A 25,652-nucleotide genomic window follows, 5' to 3' on the forward strand; every position below is an offset into this window, starting at 1 on the left:
CACACATGGGATGGCGGGGCACACATGGGATGGCGGGGCACACACGGGATGTCAGGGCACACATGGGATGTCAGGGCACACACGGGATGGCGGGGCACACACGGGATGGAGGGGCACACACGGAATGGCGGGGCACACATGGGATGTCAGGGCACACATGGGATGGCAGGGCACACATGGGATGTCAGGGCACACATGGGATGGCGGGGCACACATGGGATGTCAGGGCACACATGGGATGGCGGGGCACACATGGGATGGCAGGGCACACATGGGATGGCGGGGCACACATGGGATGGCAGGGCACACACGGGATGGAGGGGCACACACGGGATGGCGGGGCACACATGGGATGTCAGGGCACACATGGGAAGTCAGGGCACACATGGGATGGCGAGGCACACATGGGATGGCAGGGCACACACGGGATGGCGGGGCACACATGTATTGGCTGGGTCTGCCTAAAGAGATGTTTGTGAACTGGTTAAAAATAAAGAATTTGGTATGAAGTAAAGTACCAAGGTTTGGAGATGGATTAGCAACAATAGGAAATACTTTACACAGTAAATCGTGGATCAAAAGTGATGACAGCCATGAACAATAAAAGCCTGGATATTTGATGAGAACTAAGAGATAAAATGTTGCCCTTCTATTGAAAAACATTTAGGTTCTGTATTGAGTTTTGCGGGATCACTATATTGAGAATCTTTCGGGACTTTGACCGGTGCAGTCTAAAGATCACCAGGGCTACTTTTGGAAAAAGCGCTGCAATAGAATACGGTGGTAAGGCAGTGATGGGTGAGGTGGAGACGTGAAACAAGGAAGCATAAACAGGGAGGGATAGAGAGAAGGAAGGGTGGATGAGAGAAGGACTGGGGATGGGTGGATGGAGAGAAGGGAGGGTGGGTGAGAGAAGGAAGGGTGGATGGGGAGAAGGAAGGGTGGATGGGAAAAATAAAGGTGGATGGAGAGAAGGAAGGGTGGATGAGAGAAGGACTGGGGATGGGTGGATGGAGAGAAGGAAGGGTGGATGAGAGAAGGAAGGGTGGATAGAGAGAAGGAAGGGTGGATGGAGAGAAGGAAGGGTGGATGAGAGAAGGAAGGGTGGATGGGGAGAAGGAAGGGTGGATGAGAGAAGGACTGGGGATGGGTGGATGGAGAGAAGGGAGGGTGGGTGAGAGAAGGAAGGGTGGATGGGGAGAAGGAAGGGTGGATGGGAAAAATAAAGGTGGATGGAGAGAAGGAAGGGTGGATGAGAGAAGGACTGGGGATGGGTGGATGGAGAGAAGGAAGGGTGGATGAGAGAAGGAAGGGTGGATAGAGAGAAGGAAGGGTGGATGGAGAGAAGGAAGGGTGGATGAGAGAAGGAAGGGTGGATGGGGAGAAGGAAGGGTGGATGAGAAAAATAAAGGTGGATAGAGAGAAGGAAGAGGAAGGGTGGATGGAGAGAAGGAAGGGTGGATGGAGAGAAGGAAGGGTGGGTGAGAGAAGGAAGGGTGGATGGGGAGAAGGAAGGGTGGATGGGAAAAATAAAGGTGGATGGAGGGAAGGAAGGGTGGATGAGAGAAGGACTGGGGATGGGTGGATGGAGAGAAGGAAGGGTGGATGAGAGAAGGAAGGGTGGATAGAGAGAAGGAAGGGTGGATGGAGAGAAGGAAGAGTGGATGAGAGAAGGAAGGGTGGATGGGGAGAAGGAAGGGTGGATGGGAAAAATAAAGGTGGATAGAGAGAAGGAAGAGGAAGGGTGGATGGAGAGAAGGAAGGGTGGATGGAGAGAAGGAAGGGTGGATGAGAGAAGGACTGGGGATGGGTGGATGGAGAGAAGGAAGGGTGGATGAGAGAAGGAAGGGTGGATAGAGAGAAGGAAGGGTGGATGGAGAGAAGGAAGGGTGGATGAGAGAAGGAAGGGTGGATGGGGAGAAGGAAGGGTGGATGGGACAAATAAAGGTGGATAGAGAGAAGGAAGGGTGGATGGAGAGAAGGAAGGGTGGATGGAGAGAAGGAAGGGTGGATGGAGAGAAGGAAGGGTGGATGAGAGAAGGAATAGTGGATGGAGAGAAGGAAGGGTGGATGGAGAGAAGGAAGGGTGGAAGGGGAGAAGGAAGGGTGGATGGAGAGAAGGAAGGGTGGATAGAGAAAAGGACTGGGAATGGGTGGATGGAGAGAAGGAAGGGTGGATGAGAGAAGGACTGGGGATGGGTGGATGGAGAGAAGGAAGGGTGGATGAGAGAAGGAAGGGTGGATAGAGAGAAGGAAGGATGGAAGGAGAGAAGGAAGGGTGGATAAGAGAAGGAAGGGTGGATGGGGAGAATGAAGGGTGGATGGGGAGAAGGAAGGGTGGATGGGAAAAATAAAGGTGGATAGAGAGAAGGAAGGGTGGATAGAGAGAAGGAAGGGAGGATAGAGAGAAGGAAGGGTAAATGGGAAAACATAAAGATGGATAGAGAGAAGGAAGGGTGGATGGAGAGAAAGAAGGGTGGATGAGAGGAATAGTGGATGAGGAGGATAAAGGGTGGATGGGGAGAAATAAAGGTGGATAGAGAGAGAAGGAAGGGTGGATGGGTAGAAGGAAAGGTAGATGTGGAGAAGCTTCCGTGGATGGAGAGAAGGAAGGGTGGATGGGAAAATAACGGTGGATGGAGAGAAGGAAGGTTGGATGAGAGATGGAATGGTGGATGGGGAGAAGTAAGGGTGGATGGAAGATTGGATAAGGAAGGGGGCTAAAGAGATGAAAGGGTGGATGGAGAGAAGGAAGGGTTGATGGAGAGATGGAAGGAGGATAGAGAGATAAAAGGGTGAATGGAGAGACGTATGGGTGGACGGAGAGAAAGAAGGTTGGATGGGGAGAAGTAAGGGTTTGATTGAGAGAAATAAGGTTGTATAGTGAGAAGGAAGGGTGGATGGAGAGAATGAAAGGTGGATGGAGAGAAGTATGGATGGATAGAGAGAAGGAAGGGTGAATGGGAAAAAATAAAGGTGGATGGAGAGAAGGAAGGTTTGGATGGAGAGATTGAAAGGGTAACAGAGAGAAGGAAGGGTGGATGGAAAGAAAGAATGGTGGATAGGGATCCATCTGTTCCACCCTGCCATCTGACAATGAAAGGATAGAAGGTGCACTGCGATGAGTAGGTAGAAGTTCAACAAAGTTAATCGTTTAGGGTGCACTCCTTGGACGCGTTTCCGTCCAAACGCTTGAATAATGATCAAAAAGAGTGGTGTTCGCATAAACTATGCGGGTACATCCCAGGGAGGCACTCCGGGTTGGTTCAAAACAAAATTGATTCCAATGTGTCAAAGTTAATTGTTTATTTCCATTTGAAGTATTTATTTATCTCTCATGATATTGTATTCATATCAAAGAAATTCCAAACTTGTACAATCCAATTTAGACAAACAGCTCCGATGCATTTCGGGCGTGTTGCCCTTTTTCAAGGAGCGCTGAAAGAAGAAGAAATAGGTAAAAGGCGGTGTGCAATAAGACCGCGTGCGGTTAGTGGTGGGGTGTAAATTAAGTGACTAAGGAAATAACCGATCGAAAGCGTGAATATTAACGTTCGTGGATGGCGGGGTTTATGTGGAATCCGTGTGAGAAAACAGGTGAGTGGAGGGGTGTGGTTGGGTAGGGTACCGGGACATATATAACAAGTGGTCCAGAATAGTAAAAAGCTAAAGATACTCGAACGGTGAATAATTGAAAAAATATGCAGCGAAGATAGCGTGCAGTGAAGTGAAGTTTTACCGGTAGTCGAGTGCAGGGCAGCCTGCGCGGTTGTTTGTTACTTACTTTGTGCGTGAAAACGTCATGCGTCTCTGCTACGGTGGCTCACGAGGTAGTGTGGTTTAGTGTGCTCGATTAGCGGTTGTAAATAAAGGGTGGGAGTGAACATAGAAAACAGATCAGACCGCGGAAAAGCGGCGGCCATCTTAAGAAAGGAAAAGTAACATGAAAAGGCTAAGTAAGGTTTAGGAACTCAGAACAATGCAAGATATCAACCATGGGGGTGTGTAGATATGATACATTTACAAATAACAACTATATTCGATTCGATCATTGAGTCCATGTGGTCTAAAAGTCTGAAGGCGGTAAATCCATTCAAGTTCTCTTTTAAGAAGAAATTTTCGATTGTCAATTCCCTCTTTTTTTGTGATGGTTTCCAACACTATGAATTGAAGTTGGGATATAGTGTGGTGAGATTCATTAAAGTGTACAGCTACACTGGATTTCTCATTTTTAGTACGAATGTTAGATTTATGTTCGCTCATACGTGTCTTCACTTTTCTTTCAGTTTTGCCTACGTATAGTTGGCCGCACAGGCATTTTATGGCATAAATTAAGTTCATAGAATCGCAGGTGGCATTGACTTGGAGTTTGATGGAGTGACCTTTCATGGGGTGTGGTATAGAATTGCCTTTAATGACACAGTTGCAATTGCTACAATTCTTGCATGGTAGCGTTCCTTTGTATACTATGTGAGTGGTGGGTTTCTTGGATAGAATTTCTTTCAAGTTGTTGTTGCGGGTGTAGGCAAATATAGGTGGATCTTGAAAACGGTCCCTGAAATCGGGTTCCAGTTGTAAGATTGGCCAATGTTTGAGGATAATCTTTTTGAAGGTGGTGCTGGAGGTGGAATATTTGGATACTAGTACCATGCGTTGGTTACTTGTTTTGGGTTTTTTGGAAAGGCGCCCTCGTGATCTTGAATACCAGCAAGTACACTCAACGTCTACATGAACATATTCAGGATGAAAACACTTACGCACAACTGTGTCATTAAAGGCAATTCTATACCACACCCCATGAAAGGTCACTGATATCTTGCATTGTTCTGAGTTCCTAAACTTTACTTAGCCTTTTCACGTTACTTTTCCTTTCTTAAGATGGCCGCCGCTTTTCCGCGGTCTGATCCGTTTTCTATGTTCACTCCCACCCTTTATTTACAACCGCTAATCGAGCACACTAAACCACACTACCTCGTGAGCCACCGTAGCAGAGACGCATGACGTTTTCACGCACAAAGTAAGTAACAAACAACCGCGCAGGCTGCCCTGCACTCGACTACCGGTAAAACTTCACTTCACTGCACGCTATCTTCGCTGCATGTTTTTTCAATTATTCACCGTTTGAGTATCTTTAGCTTTTTACTATTCTGGAGCACTTGTTATATATGTCCCGGTACCCTACCCAACCACACCCCTCCACTCACCTGTTTTCTCACTCGGATTCCACATAAACCCCGCCATCCACGAACGTTAATATTCACGCTTTCGATCGGTTATTTCCTTAGTCACTTAATTTACACCCCACCACTAACCGCACGCAGTCTTATTGCACACTGCCTTATACCTATTTCTTCTTCTTTCAGCGCTCCTTGAAAAAGGGCAACACGCCCGAAATGCATCGGAGCTGTTTGTCTAAATTGGATTGTACAAGTTTAGAATTTCTTTGATATGAATACAATATCATGAGAGATAAATAAATACTTCAAATGGAAATAAACAATTAACTTTGAGACATTGGAATCAATTTTGTTTTGAACCAACCCGGAGTGCCTCCCTGGGATGTACCCGCATAGTTTATGCGAACACCACTCTTTTTGACCACCCTGCCATCTACCACGCTCCTCAACCACTCCTCAGCCACGCCATACCACACTCCTCAGCCAGCGCCTGACCCCAGGCACTCAGCGCCTCTCCTTGGTTACCCACAGCCAGTAGCCCCTCCTCAAGTGCAGTCTACCAAACAGCAGTGCTCAGGGGGGAACTGTTTAGTACCCCCTTGCTAACAAAGTTAATGCAACTGATAAAAGTTGTCCCACAGCTGCCTCACTTCAGTGTCTGGGTCTCCACCCTCCAGGGGTGTAGGCAGTACACTTCCACTGTCTGGAGAAGCTATCCTGCCCCCTATCGTCTGCCACAACCCCCACTACCAGGGGCATCCAAAGCGGACCCTCTTTGTATCTGTAATTAATAATTAAAGCATTATGGGTGAACTTCAGCAGCCATCCATTCCAACATCTGCAGACTCTCCCGTCCATCTTTGCATTCTTATGCACTCCATATACTCTCCCGCGTTGCTGTGCCCATACGGTTACTGCTGCTGCGGAGTGCCGCTTAACCCTCTCGATGTTTCCCTATACATGCAGCCAGCCATTACCCTATGCTTCCAGCCTTGGGTGATTAGCTGGTCCTGCAAAGCAGGGTCCCGCGGAGCCCTTCTGGGCATAGGCTGCTGGCCTCTCCTAGTGCTTCAAACCTAAAATGACACTATCTCACATGAAAATAATGTGGTTTCCTTTTACAGTTTTGCATCCTCAGATGGTGTGCAATCTCAATAAACCTCTGTTGCCTTAAAACTCTGAATTGTTACCTGTCCTTTTCTTTCAACTGACCCTCTGCTTCCCTTCCACCCTCTGCACGCCTCCTCTCCCCGAGCACGGCCTTCTCAAAGTCACATGCATGTTTGCCTTAATCCCTAATATTGTAGTTCTACAAACTGCCCACTCCTTGTTTCAAAGGACACAACTTACCCTTTAAAAAGTCACACCCCTGCAGCCCTATAATAACTATTCTCCTGTTACTCATATGTCTGTAGGGGAAACAACCTTTACAACGCAATTTTTACAACGCACTACCATTACAACGAAACTTTAACAATGCAACATCCATTACATCGCATGCCATTACAATGCAACCATTACAACGCATGACACTACAACGCATGTCATTACAATGCAGTTATTACATCGCATACCATTACAACGCATACCATTACAACGCATAGTACCCTTACACTATCCAACACTTACCCTATTGTTGCACTCCCTGGAGTTAGAATAGTAAATTTTACCCCTACACTATCCAACACTTACCCTACTGTTGCAACCCCCTGGAGTTAGAATAGTAATTTTTACCCCTACACTATCCAATACTTACCATACATGCAATGTAATGTTATGCATTGTAAAGGTAGTATGCTTTGTAATGGAATGCGTTGTAAAGGTAGTTTTTAAAAATTCGTTGTAATGGCATGCGTTGTAATGGAATGCGCTGTAATGGATGTTGCGTTGTAAAAAATGCGTTGGAAAGGTATGCCTTGTAAAAGTATGCGTTGTAACGTCATACATCTGTCTATAGCGCCAACCTTTGCATGAAATGACACACCCTTCTCCCAGTAAATATGACACCTAACTCCCAATAATTTAATCCAGCGCATACAAACTGGAGTAAATACATGGCATGATTTCCTTGAGAACACACTGCTAAAGCCAATAACCAGTTGGAAAAAAAACAAAAATCCTTGGGTTCTGGAGCAGCGGCTGTGCTGCATATTTAAAGAGCTTAATGTCTCAACTGTACGGCACAAAGAGCTTTGATGTCTCAGCTGTGCAGCACAAAGAGCTTTGATGTGTCGGCTGTACGGCACAAAGAGCTTTGATGTTTCGGTTTACAGCACAAAAGCTTTGATGTGTCGGCTGTACGGCACAAAGAGCTTTGATGTCTCTGCTGTACGACACAAAGAGCTTTGATGTCTCGGCTGTACAGCACAAAGAGCTTTGATGTCTCGGCTGTACGGTACAAAGAGGTTTGATGTCTTGGCTGTACGGAACAAAGAGCTTCGATGTCTCGGTTGTACCGCACAAAGAGCTTTGATGTCTCGGCTGTACGGCACAAAGAGCTTTGATGTCTCGGCTGTACGGTACAAAGAGCTTTGATGTCTTGGCTGTACGGAACAAAGAGCTTCGATGTCTCGGCTGTACGGCACAAAAAGCTTCAATGTCTCGGCTGTACCGCACAAAGACTTTCGATGTCTCGACTGTACGGCACAAAGAGCTTCGATGTCTCGGCTGTATGGCACAAACAGCTTTAATGTCTTGGTTGTACGGCACAAAGAGCTTTGATGTCTTGGCTGTACGGCACAAAGAGCTTTGATGTCTCGGCTGTACCACACAAAGAGCTTTGATGTCTCGGCTGTACCGCACAAAGAGCTTTGATGTCTCTGCTGTACGGCACAAAGAGCTTTGATGTCTCAGCTGTACGGCACAAAGAGCTTTGATGTCTCGGCTGTACGGCACAAGGAGCTTTGATGTCTCGGCTGTACGGCACAAAGAGCTTTGGTGTCTCGTCGATGGTACTAAGTGCCACATAAATTCAATTACACTGCGATACATAACCCTCCAGTATACTCTGATGCCATCAATGCTCAGCTGTTGGGCCGTCGACTGTAGGTCATGCAGGCTGCATAATGGTTTCCTTACATTGCTGGACACCCACATAAGACAGATCTTCAGTGGGTCATGTCCATCACTGAGTACTGCTCAGTCCTGAGCAAATAAACCATCCATCACCAACGGATCAGACATGGAATAACTGAAGAGATCTGTCACTGCCGCTGGCCAACGAAGAGATCATTTAGTGACCACTGCAGGCCCGAACAAACTACAAACTAGGACGAGTCTTGACAGCTCATAATAATGATCAGATATATGATGTTATTAATAAAGCCCGTCCCAGCAGATCTCGCCACTTTGTCTTCCCTCAGCCTGTGGCTGCTCAGGAGCAGAAACTTTAAACAAAATATCTCAGAATGGGCAACCAAGTGCAGTTACCAGCAGAGTGGACTGTAATCCAAGAAATACCATGCAGGGACCTGCAGAGCTGCTCGAAGCTGTCAGCGTACTGAAAACCACAGACGGCACACATCTCACACACACCTGTTCATCCATCACACTGCTAAGTGCTATGTCACATAACACGAAAACCGCACCTCGATGGTCATCACACATGACATGGAACACTTCCCACATAGGATAAAAAAACAGACAAAACACTTCCAACAACACGCTACACGGTGTTGCGTACTACGCATAGGCAAGCGCTTCAGCATCTCGCAAAGGAGTAGTAAGCACTATGTAAAATTTGTTCTACAACACAATCTGCCGCTCGCTCCTTCCTGACCCCATGCAAAGCCGCCATTCCAATCCCATCTGCCCCTCCCCTGGCCCAATCCTGCCCTACCTCTGAGCCCACACATGCTCCAGCCCCGAGCCCAGACCTGTCCCACCCCTGAGCCCAGACCTGCTCCCCCCCTGGCACACACCTGCCCCTCCCCTGAGCCCACACCTGCCCCACCCTCTGCCCCTGCCCACTCTCACCTGGTTCACTTCCTCCAACCTGGCTTCCTGCTGTGCTTTGAGCTGGCCATAGGCTTTGCCTCCTAGGGACAGGAAAGAAACCAAAGTGTGAGACAATGACACTGTGTGAGACAATGATGCAGTGTGAGACAATGGTGCAGTGTGAGACAATGATGCAGTGTGAGACAATGATGCAGTGTGAGACAATGATGCAGTGTGAGACAAAGACACTTTGTGAGACAGAGACACTGTGTGAGACAACGAAAGACAATAGCACTGTGAGAGACAATGATACAGTGTGGACAATGACACTCCAGGAGACAATATTACCAAGTGACACAGTGACTCTCAGGCAATGCCATGGAGCACTATGGTGACACAGACAGTGCGACAATGTAACAGAGTCAGTGCAAAGGTGCGGTGTGCTAACCTCGTCATCCCACGGCAGGGCATGGAACCCCAGTGAACACAGAGCCAGCTCCCTGCCCCTAGTACAGGGCTCGTACCAACCGGAAGTACTTCTGGCCCAATAACAGGCCAACTCAGTGATCCGTCGGGAAGCCTGGTGCAGACGGCTGTGAACACGAGGGGGCTCTGGGCAGGCTTTGGGAAGGGGGTGGGACTCACTGCAGGGGGTGGAAAGGTGGGGGGTGGGATGGGCGACAGGACTCACCGCAGAAGGTGGGGAGGGGACTCTTCCGACTTTGGGGCCAGAAGAAAAACTCTGTGATTCTGTGTGTCATCACGAGCTAAGGTACGGTGCTAAGGAATGTTCATTTCTGTGGAAAGGAAACAAGCACTGGCATTGCCAATAGAGCTTGCCTTTGGGCTCTTATAAGTGTTTAGCCAGAGCTATTGGCAATGTTTTTAAGCTATGTTACCGAAGCAGACAGATATGCCTAAATAGAAAAGAAAGCGTTTGGTGTACCCAATGATTCAAGAACTTGTTAGTGTGGATTAAAACAATACACAGGGCCTCATGCACAGGCACATGTTAGCAGTGCTTGTGCATGAAGCAGAGAGACTGTGAAGTTTGCAAACACAGTTTGGTGTAGGTGCAAATCCTGCATTGCTGATCCCTGGTGAGGTGCAGCTACTACAGCTGAAACAAGGCTAATGGAGATACCAATGGGTGAGGCAGACTTGCCTCAAGGGTCCTGTGATCTCAGTGACAGAGTCACTGTCGCTCTAGGGTGTGCTGATTCGTAGGCTTGCCCGCAAGATTGGAGGTGAACTTCAGTATGGATTGCGCTGGGCAGACCTTCAAGGTTAACCCACACTTGACACTGCTAGGGTCCACCTGCTGGTGCTCAGACACCAGGGCTTCTAAGGTCTTGTGGGGCCTTCTAATGTCTAGCATGGGAATGTGCTCCCTCAGGAGAGTGGTCTGGGGGACTGGTCTTGAAGGCTGAATCTGACTCCCCAGTTCCAAATTTGGCAGCTCTGACCATAGTGCCACATCCTCTCCTCCACTGAACACCATCCTGCCCCACTGAGAGAAACTCGCACTGCCTTCAGCTACAACCCAATTGTGCCCCGCTATAAACACCTGGATGCGACTCAATTCAAATTATGCACTAGACAAGAGTAATATGCTGCCTGAAAAAAAACATAATAGCATCCTGAAAAAAGTAAGCACTCATAGGGAATGCAAGATGAAGTAAAGCATGAGAAATGTACGCAGGAACAACATGGTCAGCTTCACGCTGGTGCACTCCTAATTCAGAAATCAGTGAGTGTTTTTGCCTGAAAAGTCAAGGACATGACTACCTGGCCGGTGGGACCTGTTTCAGTGACCATTGTTTATATCCTTACAAAATATAAGAAATCTGGTTTAAAAAGACCACATCCCTGAACACAAAGCCGCTGTACATATGTTATAAACTAAAATAAGGACAGCTGATAAGCATCACATTAAACGTTTTCCACTCCACGCATAAACAGAAAGACGAGAAAATGAAAGTAGTTAATTGCTCTGTAAAGTGTTGCTAATGTGATTGGGTGTGAATAAAACCAGTCTGGTCACTTTGCGACCACTCTGTCTTTCTTTATTGTATTTTGAACCTTTTTTCTCTCCATCCCGAGGCTGTACTTTGGAATAGAAAAATGTGAGAAAAAGAGAAAATTTTCAGCAAAAGTTTTTCTTTCTCTTTTGGATCCAATTCACAGGGGAACGTATGAAGGAAAGGCGAGGAAAGAGAGAGTAAGAGACATTTCTTGAAGTCACACTTTCATTCAGCGAGTGAGGAGGAGCAAGACAGAGACAGAAAGAAAGGGAAGAAGAGGAAGAAAGAGAGGAGGCAAGCTGACAACCGCAGAGCTGGAGAAGTGGACACTGTCCTTGTCAGGGCAGAAGGCGGAAGTGCCTCTTTCTGACGAGACATGTCCAGGCACGGCCTGCGTCTGACCTCCAATGGTATAGAAATTGTCAACAATGAGAAATGTTTTCAGCACATTACCAGCATTGCTTAGCATTATGAAACCAACTCTGACTTTTTAGAATATTGGACATACTATCAATAAACATAAATACGCCTATGTACCAACTTCGAAGAGTACCTACAAAGGAGGAGATTAAGTGAACTGCAAGCACCGTTATGTGCCAACCTGCAAACGGCGAGGAGAGGGGAAAGACAAAGTAGTGTAGTTAAACAAAACATATGTCCTATACTAAAAGGATCCATGCAGCCGTGGCGGTCGGCAGGGCGGGAACAAAACAGCCATAAGGTGGGACAAATGTACACCATTCACCAACGAAAACTATGGAATTAGTAAAGGCAGATCCAACAACCAATAAAAAGTGGTGTGTGTGTTCAAAATCCACAGACAGAATACAGCACGCCCGCAGGGCTGCGCATGCGCGCTGCCTCTAGGCTCGACCTAAAAACAAGGTTGGAGCAAGTTATTCAGTCATTGTATTTATATGGGCGTTTCATACAGTTCAGACATAGTGGCAAGAAGCAGAAGTGCTTTACACAATAAATACATGAATAGCAAGCATTGGCAAAGCCAATAAGGGTGGCTTTAGCTACCAGCCTTTTAGCTTTTTCAATACTTGTTTTGCTTTAGCATGCTTTTTGTAAAACTGTATTTCTGTGGGGCATTAGGAGGAGTGCTGATTCATCGCCAATATACACATAAAAATGTTCTAAAAGCAAAACAATATTTTATATAAAAGCTCACACATTACATGGAATTCCCTGGCACTGAAAGGAAATACTTTGTGTGCGGCTGTGTTTCTTGTGAAACACGGACTGCTGTCATTCACAGTGAAGCTAGCCAATAGCTGATGTGGGCTGACCCACTGCCACGTGCTGTATGGGCAGAAGGAAAATGTGACTGACACAAAAATAGACACATGTATGGGGAGGGCTGGATGAGTACATGATATACATAGAATGGTAATTAAAAGAGAAGTTCTAGGCTAACGCCACACCTAAAAAGTGTAATCAACTCATGCCAGTTAACACACGAGAACCTGCATAACACCTCACTGGGAAATCCAGACCACAAAAATACACTTGACTCCAGCACATATTCCTGGACCAGAACCAAGCATCTTGTGGGAAAGAACCATCAGGGTCTCCCGTTTCTTCTTGTATCCGGACTTCAACTAAGTCCCATTCCATCCTCCCTCCCTGTTTCACTCCGTTAAAGAAATCCTGCTCCCTTAAGCTTCTCCTTTCAGGGACAGAGTATTACTGCAAAAAAAGGTGGAAAAAGTAAAAATAGCGTTTGTGGCCTGCGCCATAAATAGATGGAAGGAAACCGCCTTCTCATGAAAAGAAAACACTGCTGGAGCTTGCAGCTTCTCCGTCTTTGGAGCAGACTATGAACATGTTGTGAGAGGGTCGCTTGTGTTCAACAATCTTGAAAAGCCACCGGACGCGTCCCAGGGGTTTGTCGGGGTTCACCACGCTAGGGACAAAACCTAATTTTGAGCAAGCAGAGCAGCACACCTTAAAAAGGTACATTTCTGATCCTCCTTGGATCTTTAATGACTGAAACATGTCTCAAGAGATTTACCTATTGTAAGAAGGGGGTGAAAACCCTTCTCAAACAACAATCACAGGACCCACAAAAGTCACTAATTTAACCTATTCTTAACCCCCTGGTAGCTTGGGACAAAAGCAGCCAGGATTAACACAGAGGCACTGTGTTAAGTATTTATGCAACACACAAACAGTCATAAAGTGAAAGCACAACACACACAAATCTAAAATCAATTTAGATAAATTGAAAAAATTGTAATATATAAAATTAGACCAAAACGACAAAATTGTAACCAGTAGAACTGGAGATATTCAATCTAAAGTTCTAAGTAAAAATAATGCCAAGAAGCAGAAAGTGCTACATGTGGGTATCTGGTCACGCTAGACAGGGCAAAGTCACAAGTTCAGGCCAATGACGATGGGGTGCAGGTCTGATACACTCACCAGGTTAGTTCCGCAGACAAATTTACCTTCTCAAAGTCTGGTGCGCAGGGTTCAAAACTTCAGGATTTCACAGGAGGAGCTCAACTGACACCAACCTAAGGTCAAAGACCTGGGGAGGCATCTCTTGATGATCAGGAGATCACTCCAGCAGAGGCCAACAGGGCGCAGGCAAGTCCAGTTGCAGGTCCAAGCAGGGCAGTTGCTGCAGGCCAGCTGGGTGGCTGCAGTCTGGAGTTTGTTGTGTCAATGCAGCTCAGAACAGGAGGTCAGCCAACTAACCTTTGGAGTTACTCTAGTAGTCTTGGGTTAAATGAGATTGTCCTCTCTCCTTCAAGAAGCAAGGCAGGCCTCAAGCAGCAGGACAGTCCTCTGGAGTACATAGTAGTCCTTCTGTTGTCTTCCGCAGGTCCAGGAGTGCACTGAAGAGTTGGTCTGAGGGTCCATTATTTATACCTGGTGCCAACTTAGAACTGGAGGAAGCTTCATTTTTCCCCCCACAAATGGTGATCGCTCTTTGGTGTCTTGGGAGACAAAAGGCTAGTGTGAAGTCCTTCATGTGTGTGCTGAGACAGTTAATTTGAAATGTAAATGGGGCAGCTAACAGCTCTATCCTGCGAACACCTAGTCCTTCTTCATGTTTCTGTCTGGAAGGAATTCACAAAGGCCAACTGCCATGCTAATCAGTTATGTGACCCAGGACACAGGCTGCAGGCACCAAATGGTTAGGACAGGAAAAGCCCAACTTTCTAAAAGTGGCATTTTCAGAATTGTGACTTAAAATCTGACTTTACCATTTAAGAGGATTTAGAATTACAATTCTTTAGAAACCAACATGACATTTTTAACTAATCCCAAACAAAGGTTAGCACGTATTAAATGTAATAAGGTAACCCAATGCTATCTTATGGGAGAGGCAGGCCTTACAGTAGTGAAAAACGAAAGTAGGAGTTTTTCACTATCAGGTCATCTAAAACTTAAAAACACATATCCTACTTTTTAAATACAACATACTCTGCCCTATCGGTTGTTTATGGCCTAATTTAGGGGGGCTTATATGTATTAAAAATAGAGGTTTGACCTGGCAAAAGTTTCTTTTGTCATGTCGAATAGGAAGTTTAAAGCTGCATGCAGGCTGCAATGGCAGACCTGAGACATGTTTTAGAAAGCTACTTTTAGTGGGTGGTACAATGCATGCTCCTGCCCACTTTTAGCAGTGACAGGCCCTGGTACCTGTGATTACATATACGAGGGACTTACAAGTAAATAAAATGTACCAATCAGGTGTAAGCCAATTGTACCATATATTAAGGGGGAGATCACATGCAGTTTAGCACTGCTTAGCAGTGGTCAAGAGGACAGAGTCCTAAAAGTCATGAAAAACAGGTTCAGAAACCCGGGTGGTTGAAGGTAAAAAGTTTGGGGTGTCCCTTCAAGGAGGGTTAAGTCCAACACCTATGAATATTGTTGAGTAGGATTATGATGAAAAGGTGAAAACACCAATTTGAGGAGCCCTTCTACCTGGGAGCAGCGGGGTCACATTGAAGAGCCAGCCCCGGTGACCCTCTTGAGGGAATGGAAGTGCCACCCTTCACGTCATCATAAAACTACCAGAACCATGTTTCTTGGACACAGCCTGCAGGATTAATGTGTGGTTATTTATTTATTTATTTTATTTTAACAACTTGTATAGCGCACAAATACCAGTAGGTGTCTCGGCGCTGTGAGTCGGAGGTACGGAAAAGCTGGCAGAAAGCCTATTGGTTAAAAAGCCAGGTTTTAATTTGTTTTCTAAATCATATCAGCGTGGGACTGGCCTTAATCTGCAGGGGAAGAGAATTCCATAGTTTGGATGTGGTTACTGTGAAGCTTCTGTGACCCCAGTTGGCTTTTCCAGTTATGTTGACGATCAACAGATTCTGCCCTCAGACATGCACCAACCATGAGGGTGAAGATCTTGGAACAAACCCATCAATGCAACAAAGGCGGACCCCCAGAGCCTGTCCTTGGCCTGGCTCCACAGCAGAGACGGTGCTCCTCGACTTGGCATCGGCAGCTGCAAAGGCGGTCCCCCCAGAGCATGTCCTTGACCTGGCTCCACAGCAGAGACGGTGCTCCTCGATTTGGCATCAGCAGCTGAAAAGGCGGTCCCCCCAGAGACTGTCCTTGACCTGGCTCCACAGCAGAGACGGTGCTCCTCGACTTGGCATCGGCAGCTGAAAAGGCGGTCCCCCAGAGCCTGTCCTTGACCTGGCTCTGCAGTAGAGACGGTGCTCCTCGACTTGGCATCGGCAGCTGAAAAGGCGGTCCCCCCCAGAGCCTGTCCTTGACCTGGCCCTGCAGCATAGACGGTGCTCCTCGTCTTGGCATCCGCAGCTGAAAAGGTGGTCCCTCCCGTGCCTGTGGTTGCCACCTGAGCCCATTGATTGAAACCGGCTTGAGATTGGTCAAATTTTTCTCCTAAAAGGAGGCAAAGCTGCAGCACAATCATTAATCAGAACAAAAAGAACAGGTACCAAGAGCTCCTGAAGGACTTCAACCAGTCCCAATGGACACAAGCATTGGCAAAGGCAATAAGTCTGGGTTAAATGTGATGACTCAGGCTGCATTACAGCATTTGAGGGAGACATGCTGGAGGTGGCTAGCAAGAGCAGACAGGGGACGATAGTGGTACAGTAGTCCCTCATGCAGTTCAATGGAAGCACTCGAATGGAGGCGGAAGGATACACTCAAATAGCCAATAGCTTTAGAAGAAAAACAAACACTGCACTGTGTGAGGACAGATACATGATTGACATAGTCTCAAGCCAATGGCTGAAAGAGGGTGGCAAAAAAAGCGGTGGACCCAACGCCCACTCTTTAGTATATACAGTATCAGTGGCAGCAGTGATATGGAAACCCGGGCCTAGAATGTCCATGCTTCAATCACATCACTGGAAGATAAGAAACTCGTCTGCGTCAGTATAAATACTCAGTCACTCAGACAGGGCAAGAAGATGGGGGATGTACATGAGTGGAGTGCCCCGCTGTCCAACACCAGCAAAGTAAACTCCACCTCATTAAAACCATGCCTGACCAGCCAATCACAGGCCACGAATGAGAAGGCTCCTCCCAGCGGTGACGGACTCTGGCAACGGGGGACTGATGGAGTGTATTCTTCCAGAGGGGCTCAGGGTCCTAGCTTCTCTCATAGAAGCCTGGACGCTAACGTCAAAGGAAGAGCGAGTTACTGTGGATGGATGGGTGGATGAATGAATGGATGGATGGATGGATGGATGGATGGATGGATGGACGGACAGATGGACGGAAAGACAGACAGACAGATAGGTGGGCGGAAGGATGGATGGATAGATGGATGAATGGACGAACAAACAGATGGATGGATGGATGGATGGATGGATGGATGGATGGATGGATGGATGGATGGATGGACGGACGGACAGATGGACGGGCAGACAGGCGGACAGATAGATGGGCAGATGGATGGATGAATGGATGGATGGATGGATGAATGTATGAATGGATGAATGGACGGATGGACAGACAGGTGGACAGACAGATGGGCGGGAGGATGGATGGATGGATAGATGGATGGACGGACGAACAAACAGATGGATGGATGGATGGATGGGTGGGTGGGTGGATGAATGAATGAATGAATAAATGGATGGATGGATGGATGGATGAATGGATGGATGGATGGATGGATGGATGGACGGCCGGATGGACGTACAGCTAGATGGGCAGAAGGATGGGTGGATGAATGAATGAATGAATGGATGGATGGATGGATGGATGGATGGATGAATGGATCGATGGATGGATGGATGGATGGATGGACGGACAGACAGGAGGACAGATAGATGGGCGGGAGGATGGATGGATGGATAGATGGATGGATGGATGGATGGATGGATGGATGGATGGATGGATGGATGGATGGATGGATGGATGGATTGATGGATGGATGGACGAACAAACAGTTGGATGGATGGATGGATGGATGGATGGGTGGACGGACGGACAGATGGATGGATAAATTGCCAGACAGACAGACAGATAGACGGCCATATTTATTGTACAGAGCAGGAGACCGTAGAGGAAAGAAAATGAGAAGATATGGTGAGAGTGAAAGGACCCGAGAGAAGCAACCTCCTGACCATCCACTCCAGCACATTGAAAACAGAGAGACTTTCTCCGTACAATAAACTTTTAGCAGAGCCCAGACTGAGCCCAAACAAGACCAGGCCTTTATAGATAAGACTTATGAAACAAGTCAGCACAAGGCAGTGAACAGAGAGCTGGTGGCGAGACAGCGTGGCTCCCAAGTGTCCTGATATTCTGGAAAGCTCGGTGGGCCGTTCACCTAACGTAGAAATGAATCTTCCTCTCAACAGAGATGGATGGAGGTACTGCAGTGCAGGTGTGATGTGCCCATGATGTCAGGTGTTCAGAGGTAGGTCACAGTGCTTAATTTGAGGCAGTGGTTTCCATGCTCCGCACCGGCACACCTGCGTGGTGACAGTCTGCCACAAAGTGGCGCTGTCTGGCTAATTAAGAGATGACATCAACAACAGTGAATTATTAACTCAATAGACATTAAAAATGTCTATTATCTGCCACACAAGCCATTCTTATTGCTTTGGGGGCCTGAAATAGTCTTAACTGCCTCACTTGTAGGAGTGCGATGGTTAGTGTTGTGTGTTGTTACTATCATTGGCAGCACTGACAGGGGCAATGTGCAGTGCAAGGTGCAGTGGCCTCCTGACGAGAGCCTTGGCACTTATTTATTCACAAATTAAGCACTGGGTAGGTGGGATGCCACAGGCGGTATCTTATGTCCCCTATATGGGTAGGTTGACCTAAATCAGCTCCACATAAGGCCGGGTGAAAGTCCATCAGTTTTTCCTGTGAAACTCTATAGGAAATGTGGCCAATCACGCCTGTTGCGCAATTACCGGTATCTTGCGTGACTTTTTTTCGCCGACCGCACCCTCTGGGCTGTAAAGTCTCATGTGACATTGGCAGGAAACCGGTTCCGACACAAAAAATCTATCTTGATGAAATATTTTACGTAAACTGAGCCTGTCATCTATATAAATTATGGGAAATTGTGCAATGCGAATATTCAGGTAATTTCGGGAACATCACACAATTCCAGACTTGCGTGAATTTCGCCAGCGTAATTAAAAGTTCTCTCAGGCCTAGTACAGTAGCCTCATCCTGGGCACCTAACGCACCAACACCCCTCAGCAGGGAGGGAATCCAGCCAGGACGGGTGTAATCCTCCCAGAATTCAAAGCGGGTAGGGGCCACCGGACTGTCCCCCCCTCAGAGTCCACAAGAGCTCTCGGAGTGTGACCAGACATCCCAGATTTCCCCAGACAGTCCCGATTTTTGGAGAAGTGTCCCGACACTTTTCTCCAAATTGGAGAAATGTTGCGGTTTTTGGGTAGTGCCGGGTAATTCAAAGAAATGTCGCGGTTTTTGGGTAGTGCCGGGTAATTCAAAGAAATGTCGCGGTTTTTTGGTAGTGCCGGGTAATTTAAAGAAATGTCGCGGTTTTTAAGGGAGGGTTGGGGGAACCTGCAAGTAAATCACAGTGTTGTGCGGGCTCACATTTCGACCAGCCCTCTCAGAAATGGCGGCAGAAATTGACATCTTTAAACTCTTCTGAAATTGACATCTTTAAACTCTTCTGAAATTGACATCTTTAAACTCTCGTGCTGTGCTGCTTCGCCTCATTTAAGCAGCACAGCAGGATTTAATGAGGTGTGAATCAGGGCTCCAGAGGACATAGGGCAAGGCCAGGTCCACCAGCAGCCGACCCTGGAGCTCTTCACTGAATGGGAGGTAATGTGAAAATACATTTCTTTAAAAGAACACAAATATATATATATGTATATATGTATGCAAGTATGTATGTACGTTTGCATGTTATGTATATATATATATATATAATATATATATATATATATATATATATATATATATATATATATATATATATATATATATATATATATATATATATATATATATATATATATATATATATATATATATATATATATATATATTGCGCTCGAACAACCTTGAAGTCCCAAGGTAGAAATGACAGCACCCGGGGGGCTCGGGGGGTACCTTGACTCACACAGTAGTTTATTTACTACAAGCGCGCCACAGACGCGTTTCGGCTCTTGGCCTTCGTCAGTGTGTTATTTACACATGAAAAACCGGTGCATGATATAGATTGCAAGGTAAACAGGTTACACCTCTCAGTCGACATCGACAGAGGACCACAGCTCTCCCAGCCACCGCGGGCGCCATCTTGTAACGGCAAAAGTTATACAAACATTTATATTCACAATGAATGTACTGCACGTAATCATACCTACAGATAGGTAAGTATGCGTAGATGGGAGATGTTATTCGCAATACTAGTGAATTATTATACACTGTTTGATATATATATATATATATATATATATATATTACCTACTGGCGGTCGCCAGTAGGTGGTTATAGTTAAGATTGTTTTCTATAGGAAATCCGCAACATTCTATTGGGAATAACTTTGGCACCGGTTGAGGAATCTGCCTGTAATTTTCCTTAAATTTGCCTCGCTGCGCTCTGCTCCTTCCCTGAAAGTTTGGGGGGGATTCGTCAAGCAGGAGCCGACATAAAAGGGGGGTCCCAAAACGTGTTTTCCCCATGTTAATTTCCATATGGTGGTTGGACTCACTTTTAGCCCGAACGGCTGAATGGATTTCCACAAAACTTGACAATATTGTAGGGACTGGTAGCCCGATGTGCCTTTGCTATGTCTCACGATATGTGCTCCAGTGGATTTTGAGTAATTTAGGTTCAAAAAAATATATATATATGGGCGAAGCCTAACCATACATCTGATCTGATTGGCTGTCAGCACTTCATCCAAGAAGTGTTGGCAGCCATCTTGGGACCAATATACATGATAGCACCTCATTAAAAAGCATTGTAGTTAATAGAGGGTTTTAGGACTTTAGTTACATTATAAATCATTTGTTGATGGTACCATACTCATTTTAGGAATTGTGGTGTGTTCTAAGGTGATTTTACCATGTGGAAAAACCTTCTGCTGGGACATCATGAATCATGTTTGAAAGAAAACTAATATCTCATGATTTTCCCACAGTGGTTTGGAAGGGGATCTATAAGCTAAACTGAAAGCATATTTTCTGTAAATTCACATTATCTTTCTCAGTCATGTGAGAATGAAGTCTGACATTCTCAGTAAAACATGTACATCCAACAAGGACAGAGACTGTCAGTTGATTCCTTTGTGTTCTACTGCAGCCTCCTAGAGTGTTCTAAAGAACAACTAGAGCGCTAACAGTCCTACTTATTACAAACGTATAGCACACCTGAAGCCATCGTAATGGGAATAAAGTGGTGACTCTTAAAACATTTAATTTAAAAAGGAACAAAATGAGGGGGTATATTATGCCATTGAAAGTATTATTAGTGCTGCAGAAAGAAAAATTAGGGAACATTTTGAGTGACTTCTCAAATCTCTTTCAATTTCATAAAAAAATTCTGACATACAGTCTCCCAAGATGGCCACCAGAGACAAAAGAGCCTAAATGTAGCCCAAATATCACCCAGATGTAGCCCAAGTATAGCCCAATGACAGAATGTCCCAGAGTGTTCTAAAGAACAACTAGAGCGCTAACAGTCTTACTTATGACAAAAGTATGGCACACCTGGAGCCATCGTGATTGGAATGAAGTGGTAAGTCTGAAAACATAAAGGAACAAAATGAGGGGGTTCATTTTTCCATAGAAAGTATGATTAGTGCTTCAGAAAGAAAAAATAGGGATCTTTTTGAGTGACTTCTCAAATCCTCTTCTATTTCATTAAAAAAAATGCTGACATGCAGACTGAAACATGCACTTTGAAATGAATACCAGCAGCAGACGTCCCTGGTGAGCAGTAGCTTTACTACAGTGATCTAATGAGCAACTAGAGTTCTAACATTCAGAATTTATGTCAAATGTGTGACACATCTGAATGCCTTCTTGATGGAACCAAAGTAAACAAGCATTGAAAATGCAATAGATCTCACCCTCGTTTAAGTTAAAGCCATTCTGTTTGTAATGAGGTGGCTTTTTAGCTTTGCTTTTATTAGTGTTTTTTAAACTTTCATGTAAATAACATGCATCTGTATGCATATATGCATATGTATGCATTCGTTTATATTTGTATTTATATAGATATACAGATTATATATGTTTATATATGTATGTATATATATATATACATACATATATAAATGCATATGCATATATATGCATATATATATATGTGTATATGTGTGCGTGTAGAGAGAGGTAGAGAGGTAGAGGTAGAGAGGTAGCGGTAGAGAGGTAGAGACTAGTAGAGAGAGAAGTAGAGAGAGGTAGAGAGGTAGAGAGTAGAGAGTGAGTAATAGAGAGTAGAGAGTGAGTAGTAGAGAGTAGTAGAGAGCAGTAGAGAGAGTAGCAGAGAGTGAGTAGTAGAGAGTAGTAGAGTGAATAGTAGAGTGAGTAGTAGAGAGTAGTAGAGAGTGAGTAGTAGAGAGTGAGTAGTAGAGAGTAGTAGAGAGTAAGTAGTAGAGTGAGTAGTAGAGAGCAGTAGAGAGTGAGCAGTAGAGAGTAGTAAAGAGTGAGTAGTAGAGAGTGAGCAGTAGAGAGTGAGTAGTAGAGAGTAGTAGAGAGTGAGTAGCAGAGAGAGAATAGTAGAGAGTAGTAGAGAGTGAGTAGTAGAGACTAGTAGAGAGAGAAAGTAGTAGAGAGTGAGTAGTAGAGAGTGAGTAGTAGAGTGAGTAGTAGAGAGTGAGTAGTAGAGAGAGAGTAGTAGAGAGTGAGTAGTAGAGAGTAGTAGAGAGTGAGAAGTAGAGAGTGAGTAGTAGAGAGTAGTAGAGAGTGAGTAGTAAAGAGTGAGTAGTGGAGAGAGAGCAGTAGAGAGTGAGTAGTAGAGAGTAGTAGATAGTGAGTAGTAGGGAGTGAGAGTAGTAGAGAGAGTAGTAAAGAGTAGTAGAGTAGTAGAGAATGAGTAGTAGTGAGTGAGTATTTGAGAGTAGTGGAGTAGGAGAGATAAAGTAGTAGAGAGTAGTGGAGAATATTCCAAAGTTTGGCACAGCACCACTTACACAATAAGTCCAATCAAATCATATCACTTAGAGTCCTTATTGAAGCGCTGAATCTTTGTGTATATTCAAATGCTTTTATTTTCCTTAAGTTTATGTACCACAGCCAGGCAAAACGTTTCATTCTGTACAACAGAACTTCTTCAGGGCGTTCTTATTTCCTTCAAGTTATGTCGGTATCCTGTTGTCATATAACTAGATATTTCTTCCAAATGTTAGACGAGACGTAAGTACATTCTTATTCAAAGTGACTAGGTATCAATTTTACCCACACAATTCGGGCAGACTTGAGTAATTTATAGCATCCTCAAAGTCAGTCTTTCAAAAATTCCAAAGTATAGGACATGATAATCCAAATCCAAATGTTTCTCAAGAAAAGTCATTTTCAATCGTTCAAAATATCGGTGTTTGGGCAGATATGACCCAGGGACCCCCAGTATGCAAGGGGAATTAGTCCCCCCTCTGCAAACACGCCAGTGGCCTGCGTTGCAGAGAGGTGTAAAAAGGGCATTGCCTCATTACCCCTCTGTGAAATGCAGCCCCCTGGCGCATACTGGAGGCTCCTGGTGGGCTAGTTGGCCCCCAGGGACCCCTAGTATGCAAGGGGAATTAGTTCCCCCTCTTCAAACATGCACGGGGGCTGCGTTGCAGAGAGGTGTAAAAAGGGGCGTGGCTTCATTACATCTCTCTGCAGTGCAGCCCCCTGGCGCATACTGGAGGCTCCTGGTGGGCTTTCAGGTCTTATATAGTTAGGAATTAGCATTAAAAAAACCTTTGAAATTCACTGAAAAAAACATAGGTTTCAGGCCTTATATAGTTAGGAATTAGCATTTAAAAAACCTATGAAATTCACTGAAAAAACCATAGGTTTCACACCAGTTATAGTTAGGAATTAGCATTTAAAAAACCTATTAAATTCACTGAAAAAACCATAGGTTTGACACCAGTTATAGTTAGCTGGAAATTTTACTTACATAAAACCATTGAAATTCCCACGTTATAGTTAGTTGGACTCACTATAACTTGCGCGTGTAATGCACTGCTGATGACATCACATATTACATCACTCATGACATGGTCAGTGACATCACTCATGACATCACTGATGACACCATCCTTGTGACAGAGTGGCGTACCTCCTTTCAGTGTAATGTAACCCTTGAAACACATATTCAAAAATAGAAACTAAAATTTTCCAAAAAATAGAGATACCCATACCAGTTACAACAACCAATTCAGTAATTCCACCATCTATATACACATCCACTCATTCACCAACAGTTCTATATAGTCACTCATACATATACTCACTCATCATATGTAGTGATACACCTATACATCCTGTTACACACCGACAGTCATCCAAAAGTTACTCACACACATACTCACACATGCAAATAAACTATTGAACATCCATTTATTTGCATATGCAGCTATACACACACTACCACCTTACTTCTAAGGAAACTTACACATACTTACTCTCTTAAACAATCACTTATAGAAACACATACTTATTTAAACAGGAACTCTTACAATCTCACATATACTCACTTATAAACATCAATACTCACATATACTAGATTAAAACATATGTTGTTACTGATAAAGACACTAGTGAGACAGTCATTCACTCACTAACACACACATATACACACTCATCCACCCATACAGTCCTGCACATATGCTGTCTTCAAAACACATACAAACAGTGAGTCAGTCATTGATGCATCTATGTGCTAAGTAACACCCCCACCAAACCATACAGAGACTCATACTGATACTAAAAAAAACATCTAATAACCCATATACACACACATGTAGCTACTCACCAACCCATGCAGCCACTTATACACAAAGTGAAACACTGATACAAACATTTAAATATTTAAACAATACTCGCTAATATATGTATTCACTAAGATACACTTAATAAGCCAGTTAACCAATCAATTTTTTTTAAAACATCCGTTAAGACACTTATTTAAACATTTATTCTTCCATCGACCTTTACATATACATATATAAAACATGTTTATTTTTCAGAAAGACACACATTCACTGGATGGTGTCATCAGTGATGTCATGAGTGATGTCACTGACCACGTCATGAGTGATGTAATATGTGACGTCATCAGCAGTGCATTGCAGGCGCGCAAGTTATAGTGAGTCCAACTAACTATAACGCGGGAATTTCAATGGTTTTATGTCAGTAAAATTTCCAGCTAACTATAACTGGTCTGAAACCTATGGTTTTTTCAGTGAATATACATATATATATGAAGCCCTGAGACCTAATAGAACAATCACATTCACACCTTTCATTCACACCACCCTGCAAGGGGCCTCTGAGGGCACAATGCCGCTCAAGAGTCCAGGCTGACGTGCTTCCTCCGCTGTGCCAAACAAACACTGCTAGCAGCAGGTTAGTGGTGCCTTCGGTTCAATGCCCGCCCCCTGCTTTCACTGTGTATCCTCCACCCCCAGAAGCTGCCAACCTTTCAGAGGGAACAACTGTGAAACTGTAAACTGGGTAACCGAGATAGAGTGCAGCTGCCTCGCACAACCACAACACACCCGCGAGGCGATGCCAGTGGGGCACGGTGTAATAGTGAGCGATTGTGTAACACCCAATAAAACCTAGTCCTAAGCAACGAACGAATCTGTGCGATAGTGAAACCGTGATACGGACTCCAGTGCAACTGCCTTACACAACACACCCGCGATGCAACCGTGAAACTGTGCAGTGAGCAGTTGTGTAACACCGAATACAACCTAGACAACGAATCTGTGAGGTAGTGAAACCGTGTGAGGAAATACAACTGGGAGGTAATTACATTGGGCGAAGTGAAACTGTGACTCAGTGAAACAGCAAGACAATGACAGAGTGAGGTGTTACACTGTGAGATACCGTGAAAC

At 45.1% G+C, this 25,652-nt stretch overlaps 1 protein-coding gene across 1 annotated transcript in view; it reads right to left on the reverse strand.

Moving 5' to 3' along the window:
• The window catches only part of AIF1L (allograft inflammatory factor 1 like), a 110,692-nt gene that overhangs the window by 82,479 nt on the left and 2,561 nt on the right, over positions 1 to 25,652 (reverse strand). The window contains exon 2 of the mRNA XM_086924801.1: positions 9,153 to 9,214. Coding sequence (XP_086780927.1) covers positions 9,153 to 9,214 — 62 coding nt within the window. The remainder of the gene's footprint in view (positions 1 to 9,152; positions 9,215 to 25,652) is intronic.

This window comes from Lissotriton vulgaris, chromosome 5, assembly GCF_964263255.1.
Source record: "Lissotriton vulgaris chromosome 5, aLisVul1.2, whole genome shotgun sequence".
Lineage (NCBI taxonomy): Eukaryota > Metazoa > Chordata > Amphibia > Caudata > Salamandridae > Lissotriton > Lissotriton vulgaris.